This window comes from Saccopteryx bilineata, chromosome 5, assembly GCF_036850765.1.
Source record: "Saccopteryx bilineata isolate mSacBil1 chromosome 5, mSacBil1_pri_phased_curated, whole genome shotgun sequence".
Taxonomy (NCBI): Eukaryota; Metazoa; Chordata; class Mammalia; order Chiroptera; family Emballonuridae; genus Saccopteryx; species Saccopteryx bilineata.
Genome location: NC_089494.1, coordinates 200,521,391 through 200,544,746, shown reverse-complemented (window position 1 = coordinate 200,544,746; position 23,356 = coordinate 200,521,391). Strand labels below are relative to the sequence as shown.

The following is a 23,356-nucleotide window of genomic DNA, read 5'->3' as shown; positions in this document are numbered from 1 at the left end:
AGACAGTCAGACAGACTCCCGCATGCGCCCAACCGGGATCCACCCGGCACGCCCACCATGGGGCGATGCTCTGCCCATCCTGGGCGTCGCCATGTTGCGACCAGAGCCACTCTAGCGCCTGGGGCAGAGGCCACAGAGCCATCCCCAGCGCCCGGGCCATCTTTGCTCCAATGGAGCCTTGGCTGCGGGAGGGGAAGAGAGAGACAGAGAGGAAGGCGCGGCGGAGGGGTGGAGAAGCAAATGGGCGCTTCTCCTGTGTGCCCTGGCCGGGAATCGAACCCGGGTCCTCCGCACGCTAGGCCGACGCTCTACCGCTGAGCCAACCGGCCAGGGCTTTAAAATATTTTAAAGTTAGTTTTCAGAGAGAGGAGGAGGGGAGAGAGAGACAGACACATAAAGAGAAACATCAATTTATTGTTCCACTTATTTATGCATTCATTGGTTAATTCTTGTATGTGCCCTGACTGGGGATCAAACCTGCAACCTTGGCGTGTCGAAATGATATTCTAACTGAGCTACTTGGCCAGGGACATGAAAATTTTATATGATATGATTTATGAACAGAAGCCACCTATTTGATCAGATGCTCAAACAAAAAAGTCAATCTCTTCCAACACTGAATGAAAAACTAGCTTGTTGAGCTCTGAGACATTAGAGACTTTCAAAAATAACCTTGATTAAATGCAATTTTCACTCATACTGGCTTTAGGACCAACAAAAATGTTGCTTTTCTTCTTCCTGAGTGAAGTACCTGACTTATATAATACATAGATGAAGAACTCAGCGCACAAATCCTCACTCCTGACATACTTTGTACGGGAGGGCCCTGAACGGCAGACACATGTCCCTGGAGCAGAGCAGACCCTAGCAGGGCCGAGTGCAGTCCTGGTGACATTACCTTACCAACTGCAAGGCTAGCCTTTCTGCCAAATCTAAAAATAAGGTTTCCCTCTGAGTATGAAATTTGAAAGAATGAAAATATACCAGATGAGAAGAGCCAACTGCAAGAATGATTCAACCCCAAAGATCATCAGTTTCAGGTGCATCAAAAAACCAATTACAGTAAACCTAGCGTTAACCTCAGGCATGACTATCTTTTTTTTTTTTGACACAGAGGGAAGGACAGACAGGAACAGACAGGCAGGAAGGGAGATGAAAAGAATCAATTCTTCATTGCAGCACCTTAGTAGTTTGTTGATTGCTTTCTCATATGTGCCTTGACTGGGGGGCTATAGTAGAATGACTGACCCCTTGCTCAAGCCAGCGACCTTGGGCTCAAGCTAGAGACCATGGGGTCATGTCTATGATCCCACACTCAAGGGGTGACCTTGGGTCCTCTGCATCCCAGTCTGATGCTCTATCCACTGCGCCACCGCTTGGTCAGGCTAGATTCTTATATTTAAGCTTTGAAAATAAGAATAATAACATATAGTATTTTGTCTAAAGAAAGAAGGGGATGATTTACATGGCACATATCAAAGGCGAGTTTCAACTACATTCTTCAGAAAAGATGTCTGATCCATAAATAAAAACAGAGAGCTGAGTGGCATGGTAAAATAGTAAAAACAGATGCAAACATCTAAATAATGACCAATAACTTCTTCCAGCAATATTCCACATTCCTTCTTTCCTACTTTTATGTTCACTAGGCAGACTTCATAACAATTTAGTTTTCCACAGAGCAGTGTTCTTCAACAGTGCACTATTAGCATTTGGGCAAAATAAATCTACTTTCAGGACTATCCCCTGAAATGCAGGCTATTTTGTATCCATACATATTTCCAAAGAGCCTGCTGGGGACAGAATTGGTAGTACCGACCTCTGCTGAGAACCACTATAAAGTTTCCCATCCACTTTGATATTATTATTTTTATTAAAAATTAATAGGCTCTGTCCATTTGGCTCAGTGGTAGATCATCGGCCCGGCATGTGGATGTCCCAGGTTTGATTCCCTGTCAGGGCACACAGGAGAAGCAACCATCTGCTTCTCCATCCCCCTCCCCCCAACTGCAGCCATGGCTTGATTGACTTGAGCACATTAGCCCCAGGTGCTGAGGATGGCTCTGTGGCACCTTAGCTTCAGGCACTAAAGATAGCTCAGTTGTGGTCTTGGCCGGTGGCTCAATGGCTAGAGCATTGGCCCCATGTACGGATATCCTGGTTTGAACCCCAGTCAGGGCACACAGGAGAAGCGACCATCTGCTTTTCCCCCTTCCTCTCCTGCAGCCAGTGGTTCAATTGGTTCGAACATGGCCCTGGGGACTGAGGATAGCTCAGTTGGAGCACATCAGCCTTAGGAACTATAAATAGTTCAGTACTCGAACATCAGCCACAGACGGGGTTGCTGGGTGGATCCTGGTTGGGGTACACGCAGGAGTCTGCCTCACTATCTCCCCATCTCTCATCTTAAAAAAAAAAAAAAGATAGCTCACTTGCAAGCATGGCCACAGTGGGCAGAGAGCATTATTCCCAGACAAGGGTTGCCAGGCAGATCCTGGATCCTGGATCCTGGGAGGGGCACATGTGGGAGTCTATCTCCCCTCCTCTCACTTGGAAAAGAAAGCCCCCCCAAAATCAATAAACAGCCTACCAGTGGTGGCACAGTGGATAAAGCACCAACCCAGAATGCCAAGGTTGCTGGTTTGAAACCCTGAGGTTGCTGGCTCTGAATGTGGGGCTCATCAGCATGGGGTCATTGGCTTGAACTGGGGTTTGTCCACATGATCCTCAAACTTGCCAGCTTGAGCCCTAAGGGCACTGCCATGAAAAGCTCAGGGTCACTGCTTGAGTAAGGGACACTGGCTTGGCCCCAGCCAAGGCACATACAAGAAGCTCAATGAACTGCTAGAGTGAAAGCAACAATGGGTTGATGCTTCTCCCTCATTCTCTCTCTCTTCCTTCCTGTTTCTCTCTCTCTCTCAAAACAAAAAAGAACAAAAAGCCCCCATATATGGGTGCTCTGATTTGCATATTTCCTGGAATAATGACTAAGAAGTTACCAACTGGTAAATCAGCTGAGAGCCCAAAGTGTAATGACAAAACGAGGGTACAGGCATACCCCAGAGATACTGAGGGGTTAGTTCTAGGTCACTGCGATGAAGCAGGGTTGTAGTAAAGTGAGTTATAACCGTTTTCCTTGTGGAGGGTCTTACTTTAATTAAAAAGAACAACCTCACCATCTGTGCATCTGTGAAGCACAGTAAAGCAAGCTGCAGGTAAACGAGGGAGCCTGTGTTGCTCTCTGAGCCCTCTTGGGAGGCCAGAAGGTCTTCCTCAAATGAGGGCCCTTGGGCCAACTATGCACATTTTCAAGCTGCAATAGCAAAGCAATCTCTCAAGTAAATTTACAGTATTTTACTTTCTAACCTTATTTTCGAAAGACATTATTTTCCCCAACAAGCACCTCACCTCATAGCATTCACAGTAGTTTTTAAGACATCCTGATCGTTTGCAGTTACATCCTTTGCTGTGACGCCGATCTGATTCTCCCTCCTTGCCTTTCCCTATTTTCGGCTTAAAAGCTTCTGGATTCCTGTCAAGGCATGCCTATCAAAACAGATGAAACACCAAGTGAAGTTAAATCACAGGACATTAAATTTAAACAATGCAAAGGGAATTAATTTTCTTTGTAAAATAAAGAGTTCTACATAAGACAGATGAAAACTGAAGTTTTTGTCAGTTAAATGAAATAAAAAATAATCACCTTTATTGCTTTTTGCCTTTCATTTTCATGTTCCAAATTATTATAACAATTAGTACAATTGCAGTTGTTGCAAAATTCACCATTTGCAAAGCAATCACAATATCTGGAATATAAAAATCAGTGTTTAAGTTATATAAAAATGTCATTGTTAAACAAAACTATAAATTATCTGATTTAATAGCATTATATGTGGTAAAGCACTTTAGAAATGTACTTAGAGCCACCTGGTTAGAGTTAACATATATTGTCAACGACATGATAAAGCTTAAAATTTAAAGTCATTGGTTCCTAAAATTTTAGTTTCAAACCTTTGTTCCCATCGTAAGAGCTGTCAACACAAGAGCTACATAATTTTATGTGCTCTCAAAGTAAGTTATTTCAAATCATAAAAAAAGATAAATATAGGCTATATTATATTAGTGGAACCTACTCAGTTGAACTACTATCATGCTTCTTTGGGTTCTAAACTCCCAGAAGACCAATGCTTTTCACTTAATTGTTTCATGTTAAATCTCTTAGCTCAATATTAATAGGAAATTAATCACCCTACAATTTTAAAAACTACTCAGAATAGCACCTCATTCAGGAGATCAAATTATAAAGGTAATAAATAAATCAAATTTATCATTGTTAAGGACAGAGACTATGTCTCCTGCTGCTGTGTCCCTAACCCCTACTCATGTGCCTCATTAATGGTAAAAACTCTACAATTATTTCTTACTAAATGAATGAAACAGTAATTTCACACTGTCATGTTATCAAACATTTACACTTGTGCATCTATTTAAATTGCTTAGACTTGTGAAATTGGACTGTTAAGAGAAATTTTAGTTAACTCCATTTATTTTTAAAAGCATTTTCAGGTATATCAAATGAGGAAACAGTAGCAAAAAAGACTTACAATTTCAAACACAGCGATTTTGTACAATTACAGGGCTTTCTTGGCCGACTGGCAGACTCTGATGGGATTATGCTATACAGACACACAAAAAAATACAAATCTTAATCAATTAAAAGTAACTATTCAAAATTAGAAAGTCCCCAACCTGTAAATTCCTCCTAAGATAAAGCTTTAACAAATGTATCCATCTCTAGGAAAAAGTTTGCTATGTTGTTAATTTACATTAAGTTCAAAAAAAGTTAACATGAAAGGGAGGCAGAGAGCCGAGATGCAAGGGGAAAAAGTTATCAGTAAACGTCTACAGAAGGTTCAAACAGCAATACTCTTCCTTCAGAAAACGAAACCGGCTATCTCCTCACAGGTTTTCGGATTCAGTTATAACAGGTAGGAAGACAAGGGTGTGCGGGGCTGGAATTCGGGAAGGGAGGGAGAGGTCGCCGGTTCCACACAACACTGCAGGCAGCAACTAACAGATTAAACAACAGACACACAAAAAACAGCACGGACCTAACATAACTATTTAAAAACCAGTACCTTTTAAAAAATAGATTCAGGTAGAAAAAAGAGAGAAGAGGAGAAGAGAGGAGAGGAAAGGAGAGACAGAGGAAAGGAGAGAAAAATACAGCACGTGGAAAAACTGGTAAATCCAAGAAAGATATTATGGAGTTTGTTTTTTTTGATGAGCTACTGATATATTTAATACATGAAAATAAACAAATGACTCTTAAAATTTAAAAAGTGTACCCACTTATCACCTAGACCCCACCACTCCCACCATGCCTGGGCAAACTCCAGAGGCCTCTGGACTTGGCTGGAAACTCATCCTGAGCAGGAAGCCTGGCTAAAGGGAGGCAGAGGAGCCCTCCAGCGTGGGCGAAACACCATCATTCACACCTGGCAGCAAGACAATGTATGGCAATGACAGGGGTGTGTGGGGGGGACCCTGGGCTGGCATGGATACAATGTTGGTTATGACAAGACTAGCAGGCATCTCAAGGGGTGACCCTCAAATAAGATATCTGGGAGTTCTTTTGACTATTCCTGTAATTTTTTTGTTTCAAGTATTTCAAAATAAAAGGTACCATAAAGGCATGCTCACATAGCTTTGAGGGGGAAAAAAAAAATCAAATAAATGTATTTTGAAATAAATATATTTGATGCTGCATTTAACCTGATCTAACAACTTACAAATTTTCAAAATACTCACCCATTGAATGGCAGCCTTGCCTGGGTCTGGATGCCTGGTGTGCCGGTGAAGTTGGAGTTGCTTGCTATAGACACATATGAAGACTGCTGTAGCTACATGTAAAGAAAAGATCACTTCAGACCATATTTACAAAAATTATCACATTCTCAGATACAATGATCAGTAAGAAGCACAAATTCATCTACTGAAGCAGGAAAAATATAATAGAATGGTGAATTTGATGCAAACACACCCACTCATGGAGCTTTTCTAAAGATCCAAAATAATATTAGAGGTGAAAACAATGTGAACATTTTAACATACAGTATAGTACAAATATAATACATTTTTTCATAGAAGAGTATGTCATCAGAATTAAAAAATTATAAGTAAGTGCCCTGAAAGTACTGTAGTACAAGTACTGGCTAGGAAAATGCAATGTGTCTACTTGTAAATAAAATTTATTTGATCATTCATCACATTACAAGTTATAGAAAATGAGAAGTTACATGCAAAATTTTCTACTTTACATTGATTTCTAAACATTAAAAAATGCTAATGATAAAAATACTGAACAATTTTTTAAATCAGTAGCTACATAACATAATCCAAAGTACATTTCATTAAAAAAAAAGGATAGGTTTCTGTTTCTCTTACAATCAACAGCTTAGAACATAGTGCTAATTTGCTTGATTTTTCTTTTCTTTTCTTTTTTTTTTTTTTGTATTTTTCTGAAGCTAGAAACGGGGAGAGACAGTCAGACTCCTGCATGCGCCCGACCGGGATCCACCCGGCACGCCCACCAGGGGGCGACGCTCTGCCGCGACCAGAGCCACTCTAGCGCTTGGGGCAGAGGCCAAGGAGCCATCCCCAGCGCCCGGGCCATCTTTGCTCCAATGGAGCCTCAGCTGCAGGAGGGGAAGAGAGAGACAGAGAGGAAGGAGAGGGGTAGGGGTGGAGAAGCAGATGGGCGCTTCTCCTGTGTGCCCTGGCCGGGAATTGAACCCGGGACTTCTGCACGCCAGGCCGACGCTCTACTGCTGAGCCAACCGGCCAGGGCCTTGATTTCTTAAGTGAAAAAGAAAACTGCTTCCTAGAAGGAGCAGTGCTAATCCAAGCCAGCCAAGGATAACCTGTGGCTTTGATCTAAAGACCACCAAATGGGTCTGAACAGATCACTCAAGGTATGTCACCTAGAAATCACCTCACAGTGTATTTTCTAAGAACAAGTCAGTGACATTATATTCACAAGGGAGGAAAAGCTTTATTAGAGCTCTTCTTCACAGACCTTCCTGAATGCATTTGGATTGTGCTGATTTTAACTTCAACCCATTCTCTTCTATATCTATATGATCTTGCCCTCTCACCAACCTGCTCTCAGCTCCAAACTGCCTAACTTGTGTATGTACTTGACTTGTGCTCTATATTTCTCAATGCTAAAGAAACATAAAAATGAACTCAGAAGTTTTCATTGACATTTTAAGATTTTGGAAACAGTCATTTTAATACTGAGTTAGATGGTTTTGAGTAGTTTTCAGAATGTGACAACGCGACATCTTGGACCCGGTTATCCTTTCGGGAATACACTGACTTCATGTTTGCCTCATACCTGAGTAACGTACTGAGCTGGCAGCACTGCATAACCCACATTCCCTGTCCCCGGGGCCGGTGCCAGCACAGTGCCCGGGGGCAGGTTAGTGAGGTTGGGCTGGATCTGTGGCAGTGGAGTGGCAGGCATGATCAGCCGTTGCTGTGGCTGGTTAGTAGTAACTATTTGTGAAGTTGGATTGATTGGTTTGGGGACAACCTAAAAAGAAAGTACATCAATTATTACAAAAATAAATTTCACAGCTTCTCAATACACCTCTTATACTTAAATCTTAAACTTTCACCCTCAGTCATCTCGGTGGCTGCTCTTGGTTGGGGGCCATCTTGCACGTAAGGCAGGAAGATAGTGGCCACAAAGAAGACAAAAAAGTCACTAGAGTTGATCAACTCTAGCTTCCAACTTGGTATGGAAAGTGAAAAGTACATGCTGGGGTACAAGCACACCGAAAATGATCAGACTAGGCAAAGCCAAAATGGTCATCCTTGCCTACTGTCCAGCTTTGAGGAAATCGCGAACAGGGCTCTAGGCCCTGCTGGCCAGGACTGACATCATCACCACAGTGGCAACGATACGGAACTGTAGAGCGTGTGAAAAATACTACAGAGCGTGCACACTGTCACTGCCCCAAGCGACTCTGACAGCATTAGAAGCATGCTAGAACAGACTGGTAAGAAGTAAGTCATGCGAATTAAAAAAATAAATAAAACTGGCTAGAGCTTAATTAAAAAAAATCTAAACTTACAATTTTAAAAGTGAACTGTCCGCTTGGGAAAGACTGAGAAAGGAAGTTAGATGATACTCACTTGTTTGACAGTCTGTGTAGATACAAGTGGAACGGACATCCGCACTGAAGTGGTACTAACCACTGGCTTTGCTTTTTAAAAGAGAAGAAAAAGAGGGACAATATACTTTCAGAAAATAGTATTTAAAGCATTTAAGGTACTTAGTTTTCTTAAGATATCGTCAGGAAAGAGCTTGAAGAATTCCACCTGCTTCCTATTTGGAGTAATCTTTATCCAGGATAGTTATCTTTCAAAATTCCTTAGCCCCGTACTCCAGTGCAAGTTTGCCAGAGCCTCTTTCTTCATACAACGTCTGGGTGGTTAACTCTTTGGTGGACCAGCACTGGCAGTTGCAAACACTGCCTTAACCCATCTACCAGGGAACTTAAATCAAAATTTCTTAACCCACCTACCAGGTAGCTATAGTCGCTTTATAAGGGAATGTTTGTTGTTGTCATTTAAGACATTCTTCTAAAAATACTTCAATTTTTATTCACATGATTTATATATTCACTACTAAATACAGTCAGATGAAACATTGTATAAAATAAAAACCTGCCATTCAGGAGCTTGGGTAACAATGCTGTTCTATATTATTTCTAATTGCTATGGGGGTTCAAATTCCAATTCTGGTACCTTCTAACTGCTTCAATTCCCTTTGCTTATATTTCCTTCTGCAATATGGAGACAGTGTCTCCCTTAAAGAGTATAAGGATTAAATGTTAATTCATAGAAGTTTATTAGAATAGTGCCCAATAAATAGTAAGTGCTCAATAAACGTTAGATGCCATTACTGTTACTGTTGTTATTATTACAACCATTACTATATACTATATACATGGCATTGGAGACAGTGTTTCAGTGAAACTAAAGTATAAGACACCCGCTCAGAGAGATTATGTTCAAGTAGAACAGATCAGACAGCACCCAAATAAAGTCAATACTGTTAAAAAAGAGAAAGCTATGGGAGTTCAAAAGAGACAGAACATGCAGGTGACTGGCAGAGGATGGAGTGCGGCCAGTGCGTTGAGGACCGTGTCTGAGATGGTTGCTGGTCAGCGGGCAGGCTGCAGAGAGGGCACACAGATAGGAGGAGGACAATCCACACAGAGGCAGGAGCATGAGCAGTGGAGGCTCGATGCTGGGAAGCTGCAAAGCATTTCACAAAAATGTTGGTGAACAGACCAGTTTGGTTGGAACCTAGGGTTAAAGCTGGCAAGCACAGGCAGAAAGAGGGATTACAGCTGTTTTGAAGACCTTGAATGTTATGATAGAAATCTGTATTTTTAATTCAGTAGCCAATGGGAAGTTTCTGAGGATTCTGAAGTACAGAAATACCACTGAATAGCACAAAAAGACACTGTATTTGGAAGCAGTATGTAAAACAGAATGGACTTGCAAGAAACAAAGAAAGAAGAACACAAAAATGAGGGTCTAATCTGGGGTGACAGCGCTGGGAATGGAAAGAAGCGAGCAGCTGCAGGGACACTGTGGAGGGGAAAGGAACGTGAGTTAGCAACCATTTGCTTGGCAGAAACTGTAGTTATAAGAGAAGAAAAGTATTCGTTAAGCTTTCAAGTGACTGAGAAAATGACAGCTGTTAAAACTAAAATCACAGACGAGCTGATTTTAAGGCAAGATGAAACCTGACATAGGAATGCTATAATGAAATTCAGGAGACAGATTGGCACTAGACTTATTATGTTTGGACCAAAAGAAATACAATGTTTAATAAGTTACTGCCACTTACAGTCTAAAAAAGGCTTTAGAGAGACAGAAAGAAAATCCCTTCGTTTTTTTTTATTTTTTGCATTTTTCTGAGGTGAGAAACGGAGGCAGAGAGACAGACTCCTGCATGCTCCCAACCAGGACCCATGTGGCAAGCCTACCAGGGGGTGATGCTCTGCCCATCTGGGGCGTTGCTCCGTTGCAACCGGAGCCATTCTAGAGCCTGAGGCGGAGGCCATGGAGCCACTCTCAGCACTTGGGCCAACTTTGCTCCAATGGAGCCTTGGCTGCGAGAGAGGAAGAGAGGGATAGAGAAGAAAAGGGGGGGGGAGAATGGAGAAGCAGATGGGCGCTTTTTCTGTGTGCCCTGGCCAAGAATCAAACCCAGGACTTCCACGTGCTGGGCTGATGCTCTACCACTGACCCAACCAGCTAGTTTTATTCATGCTGATGGTCCAGAGTCTGGTCTGAAAGAGAGATGCTGAGATAATAGGACCTAAACTGCTCTACCATAAAAGAAAAATAAATAAATATATACCTCCTTTGATAGAAAGGCTGGAAGGCTTGATGGCAAACAATTGAAGTTGAGAGTCCTAGAAGAACATTAGTGCTAATGACCTGAAAGGAAAAAGCCCCTGCAGCAAGGTAACAAACTAGGGAGAAGGGGGCAACCCCAGGAAGTGTATGATTAGTGGTGATGATGGCTAACTCTGAACATAAAACAAAAACAACTAAATGACATGCTTAACAAAGTGGAATTTTGCCAAGTATAAGACGTACTCCTCCTCCGAAAATTTGGGATCTAAAAACTGGGTGTATCTCATACAGTGGCTGTAGATTTTCTTGCTTGCATTTCCTGCTTTTTTGTGTGGATGAGGAGTTGTACAAATTTTATGATGAATAAAACTTGAGTTCAACAACTTTATTTAACACTTTTTTTTTCAAATTCCGGACCCCAAAATTAAAGTGCGCCTTATACATAGGGATATACAGTATCTCAATAAAGTAGCTATACAAAGAGTATAGGGCCATGATTTATAGGAGCAGTGACACGTGATACTTGATCTGAGTGTTTCCTGTTCTGTTTGCTTCTCCTCATTATCTTTAGTGAAATTATAATAACCATTGCAGACTGGTCTCAGCAATACTGTAAGGCAGTGGTCCCCCACCTTTTTTGGGCCACGGACAGGTTTAATGTCAGAAAATATTTACACAGACCGATAAATGTATCACGTGACCGAGACAAGCGTCAAGAGCAGGGGTCCCCAAACTACGGCCCGCGGGCTGCATGCGGCCCCCTGAGGCCATTTATCCGCCCCCCGCCGCACTTCTGGAAGGGGCACCTCTTTCATTGGTGGTCAGTGAGAGGAGCACATTGACCATCTCATTAGCCAAAAGCAGGCCCATAGTTCCCATTGAAATACTGGTCAGTTTGTTGATTTAAATTTACTTGTTATTTATTTTAAATATTGTATTTGTTCCGATTTTGTTTTTTTTTACTTTAAAATAAGATATGTGCAGTGTGCATAGGAATTTGTTCATAGTTTTTTTTATAGTCTGGCCCTCCAAGGGTCTGAGGGACAGTGAACTGGCCCCCTGTGTAAAAAGTTTGGGGACCCCTGGTCAAGAGTAAGTCTTAGACAGATGTAACAGAGGGAATCTGGTCATTTAAAAAAAATAAAACATTGTTCAGACTTAAAAATAAATAAAACGGAAATAATGTAAGTTATTTATTCTTTCTCTGCGGACCGGTACCAAATGGCCCACGGACCGGTACCGGTCCCCGGCCCAGGGGTTGGGGTCCACTGCTATAAGGAATTAAAATGTGAATTAAAAGCCTTCATGCTTGGGACACAGAAGAGTTGACCCCTATACCACTTGCATATAGAGCAGTGATTCTGAAGCGAGTCCAAAAACTAGAGGAATGTAAGAACCTCCTAATGGTCTGTGAAATAATGGGGAAGAAGTGGGTTGTCCTTAGACTAGGATGATTGTTATTATAATAACGAAAGGTAACTGTCCCTGCACTTGAGTGCAAACACAGAGCTAGAAAATTTGGGAACTCTAGGTTTAGAAATAGTTTTGCATCTGCATTTCGAGTTTTAACTGAAACCTGGAAAATGAAGAAAACAGAACACAGTATTACCCAGGGAGGGAGGGGGTAATACTGATGTCCAGTTACTAAGTCCAGAGTCTTTCTCCTCCTCAACTTTTGAGCGGTCTCAGATTACCACTACTGCAGTTTTCACAGACGCTGGCGGTCATCTTTTGTTTTTTAGTCTTCAACAGAAATTCTAAACAATCCTTTTATAACAGCCCACTCAAAGCTTCAGAAACCATATATGCAAGTTCTTGAGACTTTAAATTTCTTAAATTGAGTTCCTCCCTCACCAAGATGGTAGGAGATTATATATATATATGTGACAGAGACAAAGAGAGAGATGGACAGACAGGAACAGGACAGGCAGGAAGAGAGAGAGATGAGAGGCATCAATTCTTTGTTGTGGCACCTCAGTTGTTCATTAATTGCTCTCTCATATGTGCCCTGACTGGAGGGCTACAGCAGAGCAAGTAACCCCTTGCTCAAGTCAGCGACCTTGGGCTCAAGCCAGTGACCTTGGGCTTTAAGCCAGCAACCATGGGTCATGTCTATGATCCCATGCTCAAGCCAGCAACCCCACACTCAAGCCGGTGACATCGGGGTTTTGAACCTGGGTCCTCTGTGCCCCAGTCAGGAGCTCTATCCACTGCACCACCATCTGGTCAGGCAGGAGATTATATTCTTAAAAGGCTAACTGAGCACTCTTTTGGGTCTTTCTACAGTGCTGCCTGTCATCCAGCCAGCAATTAATAGTATGCAGCCTTTGAACACTGATTTTTGTAAGGCTCTGGTGGGAAAATGTACAAGATGAGCCCAATTCCTTCCGGCATAAGTAAATTGCTCATAGAAAATTAAGTCCTTAGAAAGATATACCTCTGATAAAGTAGAGCAACTCTGATAAAGTAGTGCATTTCCAATAAAAACTGCATATTTAATTTGTTATTTATGTGAAAAAAAATATATTATATATACTCACATCTTTCATGGGATAAAAGAGAAAAATAAAAAGAAAAATCTGAGTAGATATAAGGGGAATCACATGAGTAATAAGTGTACTTGAGTGTGGAAGAAGTTATACCCAGAGAAGGATCCAGAGAGTGGGAAGGGAGATCAGGGAGGAAGTTGAAGGTGGAAAGCAACAGGAAGAGGCAGGGAGGCAGAAGGGGGAGGAAGGTGGGGTGAGGAATTTCCAGGAGGCAAAGACAATAGAGACATAGAGAAAGGCAGAAAGACAGACTTGAATTTGGGAAAGAAGACACTAGTAAATATACTAGAAATATGAAATGTCCAACTGCTTCTCTACTCTTCCTGCATCTTCAGCTCCCTCTTTTACTTATACCAAAGGCTTATTCCTGATAATGAGTAAATTAGTCTTAACATTACACTAGAAATAGACATTCAGCATATGGGTACAGACAAACACACACATAAAACACAACTAATATCTTTATATCATTATGATATCTAAGGAAACTGAACTTGTACTTCTGTTAGTACCCTACTAAGTTTAAGTACTGAGAGAATATAAAATGAAAGTCCTGTAGGAAGCAATGTTTCTTTTCTTTTTTAAAAGATTTTTATTCATTTTAGGGAGAGGGGAAAGAGAGGAGAGGAATGGGAAGCATTAATTTGTAGTTGCTTCCCATATGTGCCTTGACAGGGCAAGCCTGGGTTTTGAACCAGTGACCTCAGCATTCCAAGTTGACACTTTATCCACCGAGCCACCACAGGTCAGGCAGCAATCTGTTTCATTTTTCCTCTCATTAAGAACATTATCAGTTTAAAAAGGAATTAGAAAATTAATTACTTGATACATTTAATTTTAATGAAATACACACCAAAGTACTGTTTCCCTCATGTATTCTCATTTTTCTCCTACCAGTAATTAATGAAATAGATTTTCCCTCAGGTAAACTATTAGCAATAGATAGCTCCATCCTCCAATTTCTTAATAAAATGAAAGAAATAAAGAAGTGGTCTTTTATTTCTTTTTTGTATTTTTCTGAAGTGAGAAGTGGGGAGGCAAAGACAGACTCCCGCATGCACCCGACCGGGATCCACCCGGCATGCCCACCAGGGGGTGATGCTCTGCCCATCTGGGGTGTTGCTCTGTTGCAACTGGAGCCATTCTAGCACCTGAGGTGGAGGCCATGAAGCCATCCTCAGCACCCGGGCCATCTTTGCTCCAATGGAGCCTCGGCTGAAGGGGAAGAGAGAGAGAGAGAGAAAGGAGAAGAGGAAGGATGGAGAAGCAGATGGGCGCTTCTCCTGTGTGCCCTGACTGGGAACTGAACCCGGGACTTCCACATGCTGGGCTGATGCTCTACCACTGAGCCAACTGGCCAGGGCCTCAAGAAGTGATCTTATTTCTTCTAGTTACATCTAGTAAACAATACTTGCCATCATTCACTTGCCATCAACTGCTTTTTGACATCACTGGAATATGCAGCAGTTTCAAAAATAAATAAATAAATAAATAAATAAATAAATAAATAAATAAATAAAGCCCTGTTCTGATTCTGTCACACCATTCAACTTTTTTTTTTTTTAAGTTTTTTAATTTTATTTATTTTATTTATTCATTTTAGAAAGGAGAGAGAGAGGGAGAGAAGAGAGAGACAGAGAGAGAGAAGGGGGAGGAGCAGGAAGCATCAACTCCCATATGTGCCTTGACCAGGCAAGCCCAGGGTTTTGAACCGGCGACCTCAGCATTTCCAGGTCGATGCTTTATCCACTGCGCCACCACAGGTCAGGCCACACCATTCAACTTTTTAAGTAGATAAATATGGAGAAAGATTATGTGTATGAGTCTGTGTTTCAGGTGGTAGAAAGGATTAAACACAAACAGAAAATGGAAAAACTATAAACAGAAATACCCTACAGGAAAGATACAACTGAGCAAAGTAACAGAATATTTTAATAACTTTTTATTAGCAATTACAGATTCAACATAAGAATGAAAGTTATATAAATCTTTATTTCCTATTTATACCTTGTCTACTGGTCATTTCCACTGACATAAATCTTATCAAGCATCTTGATAGTTAAAAAAATAAGACAAATACATAATTTGGTTCCATCTAAATCTATCCCACTGGCATAAATGGTAGGCTTTTAAACCAGCAATATAATGGTCAACCACAAATTGACAAATAATTATGATTAGCTGGCACTATAATACTGTGACCAACAACATCTAGCAGAATGAAATACTATGGTCACAACTATATAACTATGACTATTTCACTGCTTTCTATAATAGCTGCTGATTCAAACTCGCAACTGGAATGCCATACTTCATCAGGCTTTCAGCAAGAAAAGGACACGATGTTCTTTAATAATGTTAAAAGTATTAATTACTATTTAAAGAAATGGTTACTAACCTTGCTGAAGAGGCTGAGTGTTTGTGCTGGGACTCTGACTAGCTGGCTGCGTGGAGCTACTGGCTGTTGTGGCAGTAACAAGCCGGACATAATGAAACTTGCTTCCAGGCACTTGAATCTGCTGGACATTGGGAGCAGTTGCCAGAGGAATAATTGTCTTAAACTGTGATGTGCTCACGCCTCCAACAGTGATGGTCTGCACAGCTGATTTCACTCCCTATTAAACAATACAACATGGCTACCATCAATCTGGTATTTAACTTTCCTACACCTTTTAATTTAAGACAATAGCTCAAGTAAAAGTATATTCCTGTATTTCATCAAAAGCTGTTGAAAGGAACAACCTGTTCAAAGAGAAATAAAAAGAATAGTCACAAATACAGGAGTGAAACCACAATGAGTTCTGTCTTCCATCTCCAGTTGGTAATCCAGGTCAGATGACTTGCTATGAAGAAATTATTACTTAAATTACAAAATCTTGTATGTAGAGTTTTGTTAATACCAGGTAAAATTTAGAAGAAAGAGATTATTTAAAAACTCTCAGGATTAAGCCCCATATTTGACACAGACAAAAGAAAAAGAAGGATGCAGATATTTGGCTTTATTACTACCCACCAAATTAACTACGGCAAATTGCACTTTCCCATGTTTTAAAGGAGAAAGAAACCCAAAAGAAAAGCCCTCTTTTGGTTTAGTAATTTCTGAAAGGCTTAAAACACTCCACAGATACAAATGTACCCACTAACATACGGGTAGGAGGCCAAACTCAGTCCAGAATTACACCAACTTTGGTTGTCCAGGGAAACTAATTTTGGGTGATTCAGATCTGAGTCAACATAATCATTTTTAATTTTCTCCTTCAGTCCAACAAAAAGCTATGTGACTTCCTAAAAAGCTAAATGAAACATCAGAGGCAAAACAAACTTTTAAGTTTCTCCAATCAAGGTTTAATTGATGTATAACAGACTGTCATACAAAGCAAAGATCCAGAAAAGATCCTCTAACTACTTCTGTAATATTATTTTATAAAGAATTACATCCCCACTTCTTCCTCTTTTTTTTTTTTTTTTTTTTTTTTTTTAACAGAGATAGAGAGAGAGTCAGAGAAAGAAATAGACAGGGACAGACAGACAGGAACAGAGAGATGAGAAGCATCAATCATTAGTTTTTCGTTGTGCATTGCAACACCGTAATTGTTCATTGATTGCTTTCTCATACCTGCCTTGACCGCGGGCCTTCAGCAGACCGAGTAACCCCTTGCTCGAGCCAGCGATCTTGGGCTCAAGCTGGTGAGCTTTTGCTCAAACTTGATGAGCCCTCGCTCAAGCTGGCGACCTCGGGGGCGACCTCGGGGTCTCGAACCTGGGTCTTCCACATCCCAGTCTGACGCTCTATCCACTGCGCCACCGCCCGGTCAGGTCCCACCTCTTCTTTAAAAAGCCCTCATGCTAAAAGGTAACTAACATGATGGAGACCTATACTCATTATGTGAATAACAATTTATGAAAGAATAATTCTGAAGAATTTGAACATTTTCTTTTTCTTTTTTTTTTGTACTTTTCTGAAGTCGGAAACGGGGAGGCAGTCAGGCAGACTTCCACATGTGCCCGGGATCCACCCAGCACGCCCACCAGGGGGCGATGCTTGCCCATCTGGGGCGTCGCTCTGCCACAATCAGAGCCATTCTAGCGCCTAAGGCAGAGGCCACAGAGCCATCCCCAGCGCCCGGGCCAACTTTGTTCCAATGGAGCCTTGGCTGCGGGAGGGGAAGAGAGAGACAGAGAGGAAGGAGAGGGGGAGGGGTGAAGTAGATGGGCGCTTCTCCTGTGTGCCTTGGCCGGGAATCGAACCCAGGACTTCTGCACGCCAGGCCGATGCTCTACCACTGAGCCAACCGGCCAGGGCTTGAATATTTTCTTTAAAGCTCAGGAAATGAAAAAGAAGAATGTCATTTAGTTTGAAAATTTAATAGTCAATCTCCATTGACTTACTTAAGCATAAAATAATTAACACATGTCCTGGCGGGTAGCTGAGTTGATTAGAGCGTCATCTCAATATGTCAAAGTTATAGGTTCGATCCCTGGTTAAGGCACATACAAGAATTGACCAACAAATGCATAATTAAATGAAACAACAAACCAATGTTTCTCTTTCTCCAAATAAATCATATTATCATTAGGCAGAGATACCACAAAGCAGATTAAAAATAAAATAGCCATAAATAAGTGCATTTAATGAAAATATATAGCTTAAGGGAATAAAATGTGTACATATGGAAGCTACTGAAAAATCAAGCAACCTATGAGATAAATAACATACAATGGTGCAAGACATACAGTCCTTGCTGTATTAGCTCAAAATGGGAGGAAGGATTCTGTCTTCAAAAACAAGGTGCCTCAAACAACAGTTAAGAGTATTGGTTACTTAATATATATACAGGACAATGCTTTAAAAAAACCCTAAGATTGCCTGACCAGGCGGTGGCACAGTGGATAGAGCGTCAGACTGGGATGTGGAGGAGCCAGGTTTGAGACTCCGAGGTTGCCAGCTTGAGCGTGGGCTCATCTGGCTTGAGCTAAAGCTCACCAGCTTGGACCCAAGGTTGCTGATCTGAGCAAGGGGTTACTCGGTCTGCTGAAGGCCCATGGTCAAGGCACATATGAGAAAGCAATCAATGAACAACTAAGGTGTTGCAACGAAAAACTGATGATTGATGCTTCTCATCTCGCTCCATTCCTGTCTGCCTGTCCCTATCTATCCCTCTCTCTGACTCTCTCTCTGTCGCTGTAAAAACAAAAACAAAAACAAAAAAACCCTCTAAGATTATCGGCCTCCCAGTGCTTACCGCAGGCTGTGTTCTGTGGACTTTTTTTTTCTATTCATTTTTAGAGAGGAGAGAGAGAGAGAGAGAGAGGAGAGATAGACAGAGAGAGAGAAGGGGGAGGAGCTGGAAGCACCAACTCCCATATGTGCCCTGACCAGGCAAGCCCAGGGTTTTGAACTGGAGACCTCAGCATTTCTAGTCGACTCTTTATCCGCTGTGCCACCACAGGTCAAGCGCTTACCGCAGGCTGTGTTACACTACTGTACAGAAAGAGGAGGCAGAGTAAACCCACCCATCTACACCTCAGCCCTGGCTCTTTGCCTGGTATGTATTGTGAATGGGGGGACACGGGGTTTCTAAAAAAACAAAAAACAAAAACAAAACACAAAAAAACCCTCTAAGATGATCTGACTTAAGTCTAGGAACAACTTTATGAGCTAGACAAAACATAGTACCAATACAGGGGCACAGCATTGCATATCGTTTCCACCTCTTTAGTTTCAAATTTTTATATCCTAAACTTCAAGCTACAGCTCTTACAAGCTATATATCAGGAGTCGGGAACCTTTTTGGCTGAGAGAGCCACATATTTTAAAATGTAATTCCATGAGAGCCATACAATGACCTGTGTACATTATGCATTATCCAATAAAAAATTTGGTGATTGGCTCCAGTCACCCGCAACCATGAACATGAGCGGTAGGAAATGAATGGATTGTAATACATGAGACTGTTTTATATTTTTAACATTTTTTATTAAAGATTTGTCTGCGAGCCAGATGCAGCCATCAAAAGAACCACATCTGGCTCGCGAGCCATAGGTTCCCAACCCCTGCTATATATATATAATTTAGTCTTTAAAATAATCAGATTTGACTATATTTTTAATCAGTGTCTGTTTATATCTAACATAGTTAAATATTTGAACATAAATCTACCATTGTACATCTTCCTATTTGAACTACATATCCTCTCTTTTGTTCCTTTTTCTCCTTTACTGCCTTACTTTTGGTTAAATATTTTATTAGTTCATTTCCCCACTCCATTAACTTGTTATTTATAATTATGTTACTATTCTTTAGTAGTTACCCTAGAGATTACAATGAAGGAATTAAGTTAACACTTTACATATCAGACAATGAAAGAACCACAGAACACAAACTCCATTTACTCTTGCCTCCTCTTGGTGCTTCCGTATTTTAATTCTACATATAATTTAAACTCCAAAAGACATTCATTTATATATACCACACAAATTCAGCCTTTCTGTCTTTTCATTAAGTGCAGACCTGCTGGTGAGGAATTCTCTCATTTTCTCAAAAAAAAAAAAAAAATCTAATCCTTTCTTTAGCTATATCTAATTTGTTGATGAACTTGTCTACTAAATTCTTTTTTTCCTCTTCTTTTCCAAGTGAGAGGAGGAGAGACAGAGAGGCAGACTCCCACATGCACCCCAACAGCGATCCACCCAGCAACCCCCGTCTGGGGCCAATGCGTCTGGGGCCAATGCGCTGCCCATCTGGGGCCATGCTAACAATGAAGCTATTTTTAGCGCCTAAGGCAAAGGCTTCATGGAACCACCCTCAGCACTTGAAACAATTAAGCCAAGGCTGAGGGAGAAGGGAGAGGGAGGGAGGGAGGGAGAGAGAGAGAGAGAAAGGGAAAGAGTAGGGTGAGGGGTAGAAAAGCAGATGGTCACTTCTCTTGTGTACCCTGATCGAGAATCAAACCTAGGACATTCACACACTGGGCCAATGCTCTACCACTGAGCAAACTGGCCAGGGCCTTCACCTAATAAAGTCTTCTTTCTTTCCTCCTTCCCTCCCTCCCTCCTTCCCTTCCACCCCTTCCTCTCCTTCACCCCTTCTTTCTTTCTTTCTTTCTTTCTTTCTTTCTTTCTTTCTTTCTTTCTTTCTTTCTTTCTTTCTTTTCTTTCTTTCTTTCTTTCTCTTTTCTCTTTCTTTCTTTCTTTCTTTCTTTCTTTCTTTCTTTCTTTCTTTCTTTCTCTCTCTTTCCTTCCTTCCTTTTCTTTCTTTTTTTCTTTCTTTCCTTTCTCTCTCTCTTTCTTTCTTTTCTTTCCTTCCTCTCCTTTCCCTTTCCTTCTTTCCTTCCCTCCCTCCCTCTCTATTTTTGTGACAGAGATAGAGAGAGGGACAGATAGGGACAGAGAGAAGGAAGGGAGAGAGATGAGAAGTATCAATTCTTCATTGCAGCACCTTAGTCTCCTCAGTTGTTCATTGATTGCTTTCTCATATGTGCCTTGACCGGGGGCTACCGCAGAATGAGTGACCCCTTGCTTAAACCAGCGACCTTGGGCTTCAAGCCAGCGACCATGGGGTCATGTCTATGATCCTGTGCTCAAGCCAGCAACCCTAAGCTCAGGCTGGTGAGCCCGTGCTCAAGCCGGCAACCTCAGGGTTTCAAACCTGGGTCCTGAGTCCCAGTACGACACTCTATCCATTGCACAACCAGCTGGTCAGGCGAGGATTCTTATTTTATCTGCTAATGTTGGAGACAAGACAGTTATATAGATAGATGGCTCAACCAATATCCTGAAAACACTGAATTTGTAGGGTTCCATATCAATATGCCTGCTTTTTTTTTCTTTTGTACAATTTGCAATTTGGTTCTGTTTGCAAACATGGCTTAGAAGTCATTATTCAGCCTGACCTGTGGTGGCGCAGTGGATAAAGCATCGACCTGGAATGCTGAGGTTGCCGGTTCAAAACCCTGGGCCTGCCTAGTCAAGGCATATATAGGAGTTGATGCTTCCTGCTCCTCCCCCCTTCTCTCTCTCTCTCTTCTCTAAAATGAATAAATTAAAAAAAAAAAAAAAAAAAAAAGTCATTATTCAGACATGAGCTTTTGTTCCAGTTAGTCTCAGTCTTGTGTGTATTTTGGCAAGCTATTCATTGCATTTTTATACCTTTTTCTTTGTACCAAGGAGAACACTACCACTAAATGAAATTCAAGGACCTGGCCGGTTGGCTCAGCGGTAGAGCGTTGGCCTGGAGTGCGGGGGACCCAGGTTCGATTCCCGGCCAGGGCACATAGGAGAAGCGCCCATTTGCTTCTCCACTCCCCCCTCCTTCCTCTCTGTCTCTCTCTTCCCCTCCCGCAGCCAAGGCTCCATTGGAGCAAAGATGGCCCGGGCGCTGGGGATGGCTCCTTGGCCTCTGCCCCAGGCGCTAGAGTGGCTCTGGTCGCAGCATAGCGACGCCCCAGGTGGGCAGAGCGTCGCCCCTGGTGGGCGTGCTGGGTGGATCCCGGTCGGTCGGTCGGGCGCATGCAGGAGTCTGTCTGACTGTCTCTCCCCGTTTCCAGCTTCAGAAAAAAAAAAAAAAAAAAAAAGAAATTCAAATAGTGCTTTGGGACACACACTGTTGGTGATTACCAGAGGGAAGGGGGATGGAGGGAGGTAGATGAGTGTGAAGCAGGGTGTTGGGCAGATAAAATATACTATGCTCACTTTGTTAAAGATGGCGCTGCCCACATGGAAGCTCGCTGCCCAGATGATATTAATGTGTGTTGGGGGCTGGCTGTGGGCAGGCAGGATCCTTGTAGCCTGGGGCTTGGTTTTAGGACTAAGCCTTTCCCACCCTTTTTGATGTGGGGTGGTGCAATCCCATCATGCCCCAAATAAGTGACTCTGTATTAGAGACTTCCCTATTTTGTATATTGGATTAAAGGTTTTGATTTCTGCACTATAAAATGGGGGCAGAACGGGAGCTTCCTGAGATTAGCATTAGAGGAGAGAGGAGAGAGCAGAGAGCAGAGAAAAGCCACGTGGAAGAGGCCAGGAGAAGCAGCCAAGATGGTGGAGTGTTTAGTGAGAAGCCAGTTTGTGCAGTTTGTGCAGGGAGAAGGAAGGAGATGGGGAACAGAGGTGAATAAGTCTGGTGAGCTAGAAACCTTTGATTCTAGGAAACTTGGTTAAGTCAGTAGCTTTGTGAGCACTGAATGTGAGTGGGTTTTGGAGCCCAGTGTGTATTTTTACTTGCCCGCCAGGTGCAGCTAGGATTAAAGATGATGGCCCACCAGTTCTTGGCTCCATTGTTTCATTACCGACTGTCCGAATCAAATGCGAACCTGCATGGGCCAGGCGGCTGTGATGGTGGCCGTGGATACTGGCTTTACAGAGGGTATAGGGCAGTAAATGGTGATGAAAGGTGACTTGACTTGGAGTGGTGAACAATATACAAATGATGTATTCAATAAAACTGTACCCCTGAAACCTATATAATTTTATTAATCAATATCACCCCAATATATTCAATAAAAATTTTTTTTTATAAATAGTATTTGTTTAATCTATCACAAAATCAGAATAACTTCCTTAATGCTCTTGGGTAGTGTTTACTACAGTGTTTATTTCACTAAATATTAGCTCTTCAGGATGAAATAAATGGCCTACCTTTGTCAAGTCAATTGATAAAATCCCCAGGTAAACAAAGGCCTTTTCTGCAGGACTGCTCAAAGCCTTTAACATGCTAATAAGCATTAAAAAATCTCCTAGAGGAATATGGTATTTCCTAAACTTATTTATAAATAACAATAGCATTTTGTGGGGAGGAACTTCACTTTGTAAGTTTGTATATAATATATGGGTGACAAGAGCAGGGCAGATATAGTATCATGTACAGACACTCCACAGGAAATACTTTTTCACAGAAGTTATAATAAGAAATAGGACAGACAGCTTGAGTGGGGGCTCATGAAGTCTGAGCAAGTCTCACCAGCTTGAGCCCAAGGTCGCTGGCTTGAACAAGGGGTCACTCATTCTGCAATAGCCCCCAGTCAAGGCACTTATGAGAAAGCAATCAATGAATAACTAAGGTGCAGCAATGAAGAACTGATGCTTCTTATCTCTCCCTTCCTGTCTGTTCCTATCTGTCCTTCTCTCTGTCTCTGTTACAAAAAAAAAGGGGGGGGGGCAGAAATAATTAATCCTAAGCAACCTAAGGCATGAATGTCTTATGTGTAAAATCTCTTAAAATAGCAATTCATATCATCTCTGCCTAGAATATGACTTGAGACTCAGTTTTTAATCTAGATTAACTGGCTGCTAATTTTTTGCATACTTTTTATTGGGAAAGAGCCTGTCTTTTTCTTTTCCTTTTTTATTGAAATACTTATAAT

The 23,356-nt window shown here is 41.7% G+C and overlaps 1 protein-coding gene and 2 pseudogenes across 8 annotated transcripts in view; 2 read left to right on the top strand and 1 right to left on the bottom strand.

Annotated features, from left to right (window-relative positions):
- The window catches only part of LIN54 (lin-54 DREAM MuvB core complex component), a 78,782-nt gene that overhangs the window by 14,870 nt on the left and 40,556 nt on the right, over positions 1–23,356 (bottom strand). For all 8 annotated transcript variants that reach the window (XM_066279903.1, XM_066279907.1, XM_066279905.1 and 5 more), the window contains 7 exons: positions 15,394–15,610; positions 8,203–8,273; positions 7,400–7,597; positions 5,812–5,903; positions 4,605–4,676; positions 3,704–3,806; positions 3,409–3,546 (listed from right to left, as the gene is read on the bottom strand). In XM_066279903.1, the coding sequence (XP_066136000.1) occupies positions 3,409–3,546; positions 3,704–3,806; positions 4,605–4,676; positions 5,812–5,903; positions 7,400–7,597; positions 8,203–8,273; positions 15,394–15,610 (891 nt within the window). The remainder of the gene's footprint in view (positions 1–3,408; positions 3,547–3,703; positions 3,807–4,604; positions 4,677–5,811; positions 5,904–7,399; positions 7,598–8,202; positions 8,274–15,393; positions 15,611–23,356) is intronic.
- On the top strand, positions 7,742–8,077 carry LOC136338037 (large ribosomal subunit protein eL30 pseudogene; annotated as a pseudogene).
- On the top strand, positions 18,445–18,568 carry LOC136307267 (small nucleolar RNA SNORA51; annotated as a pseudogene).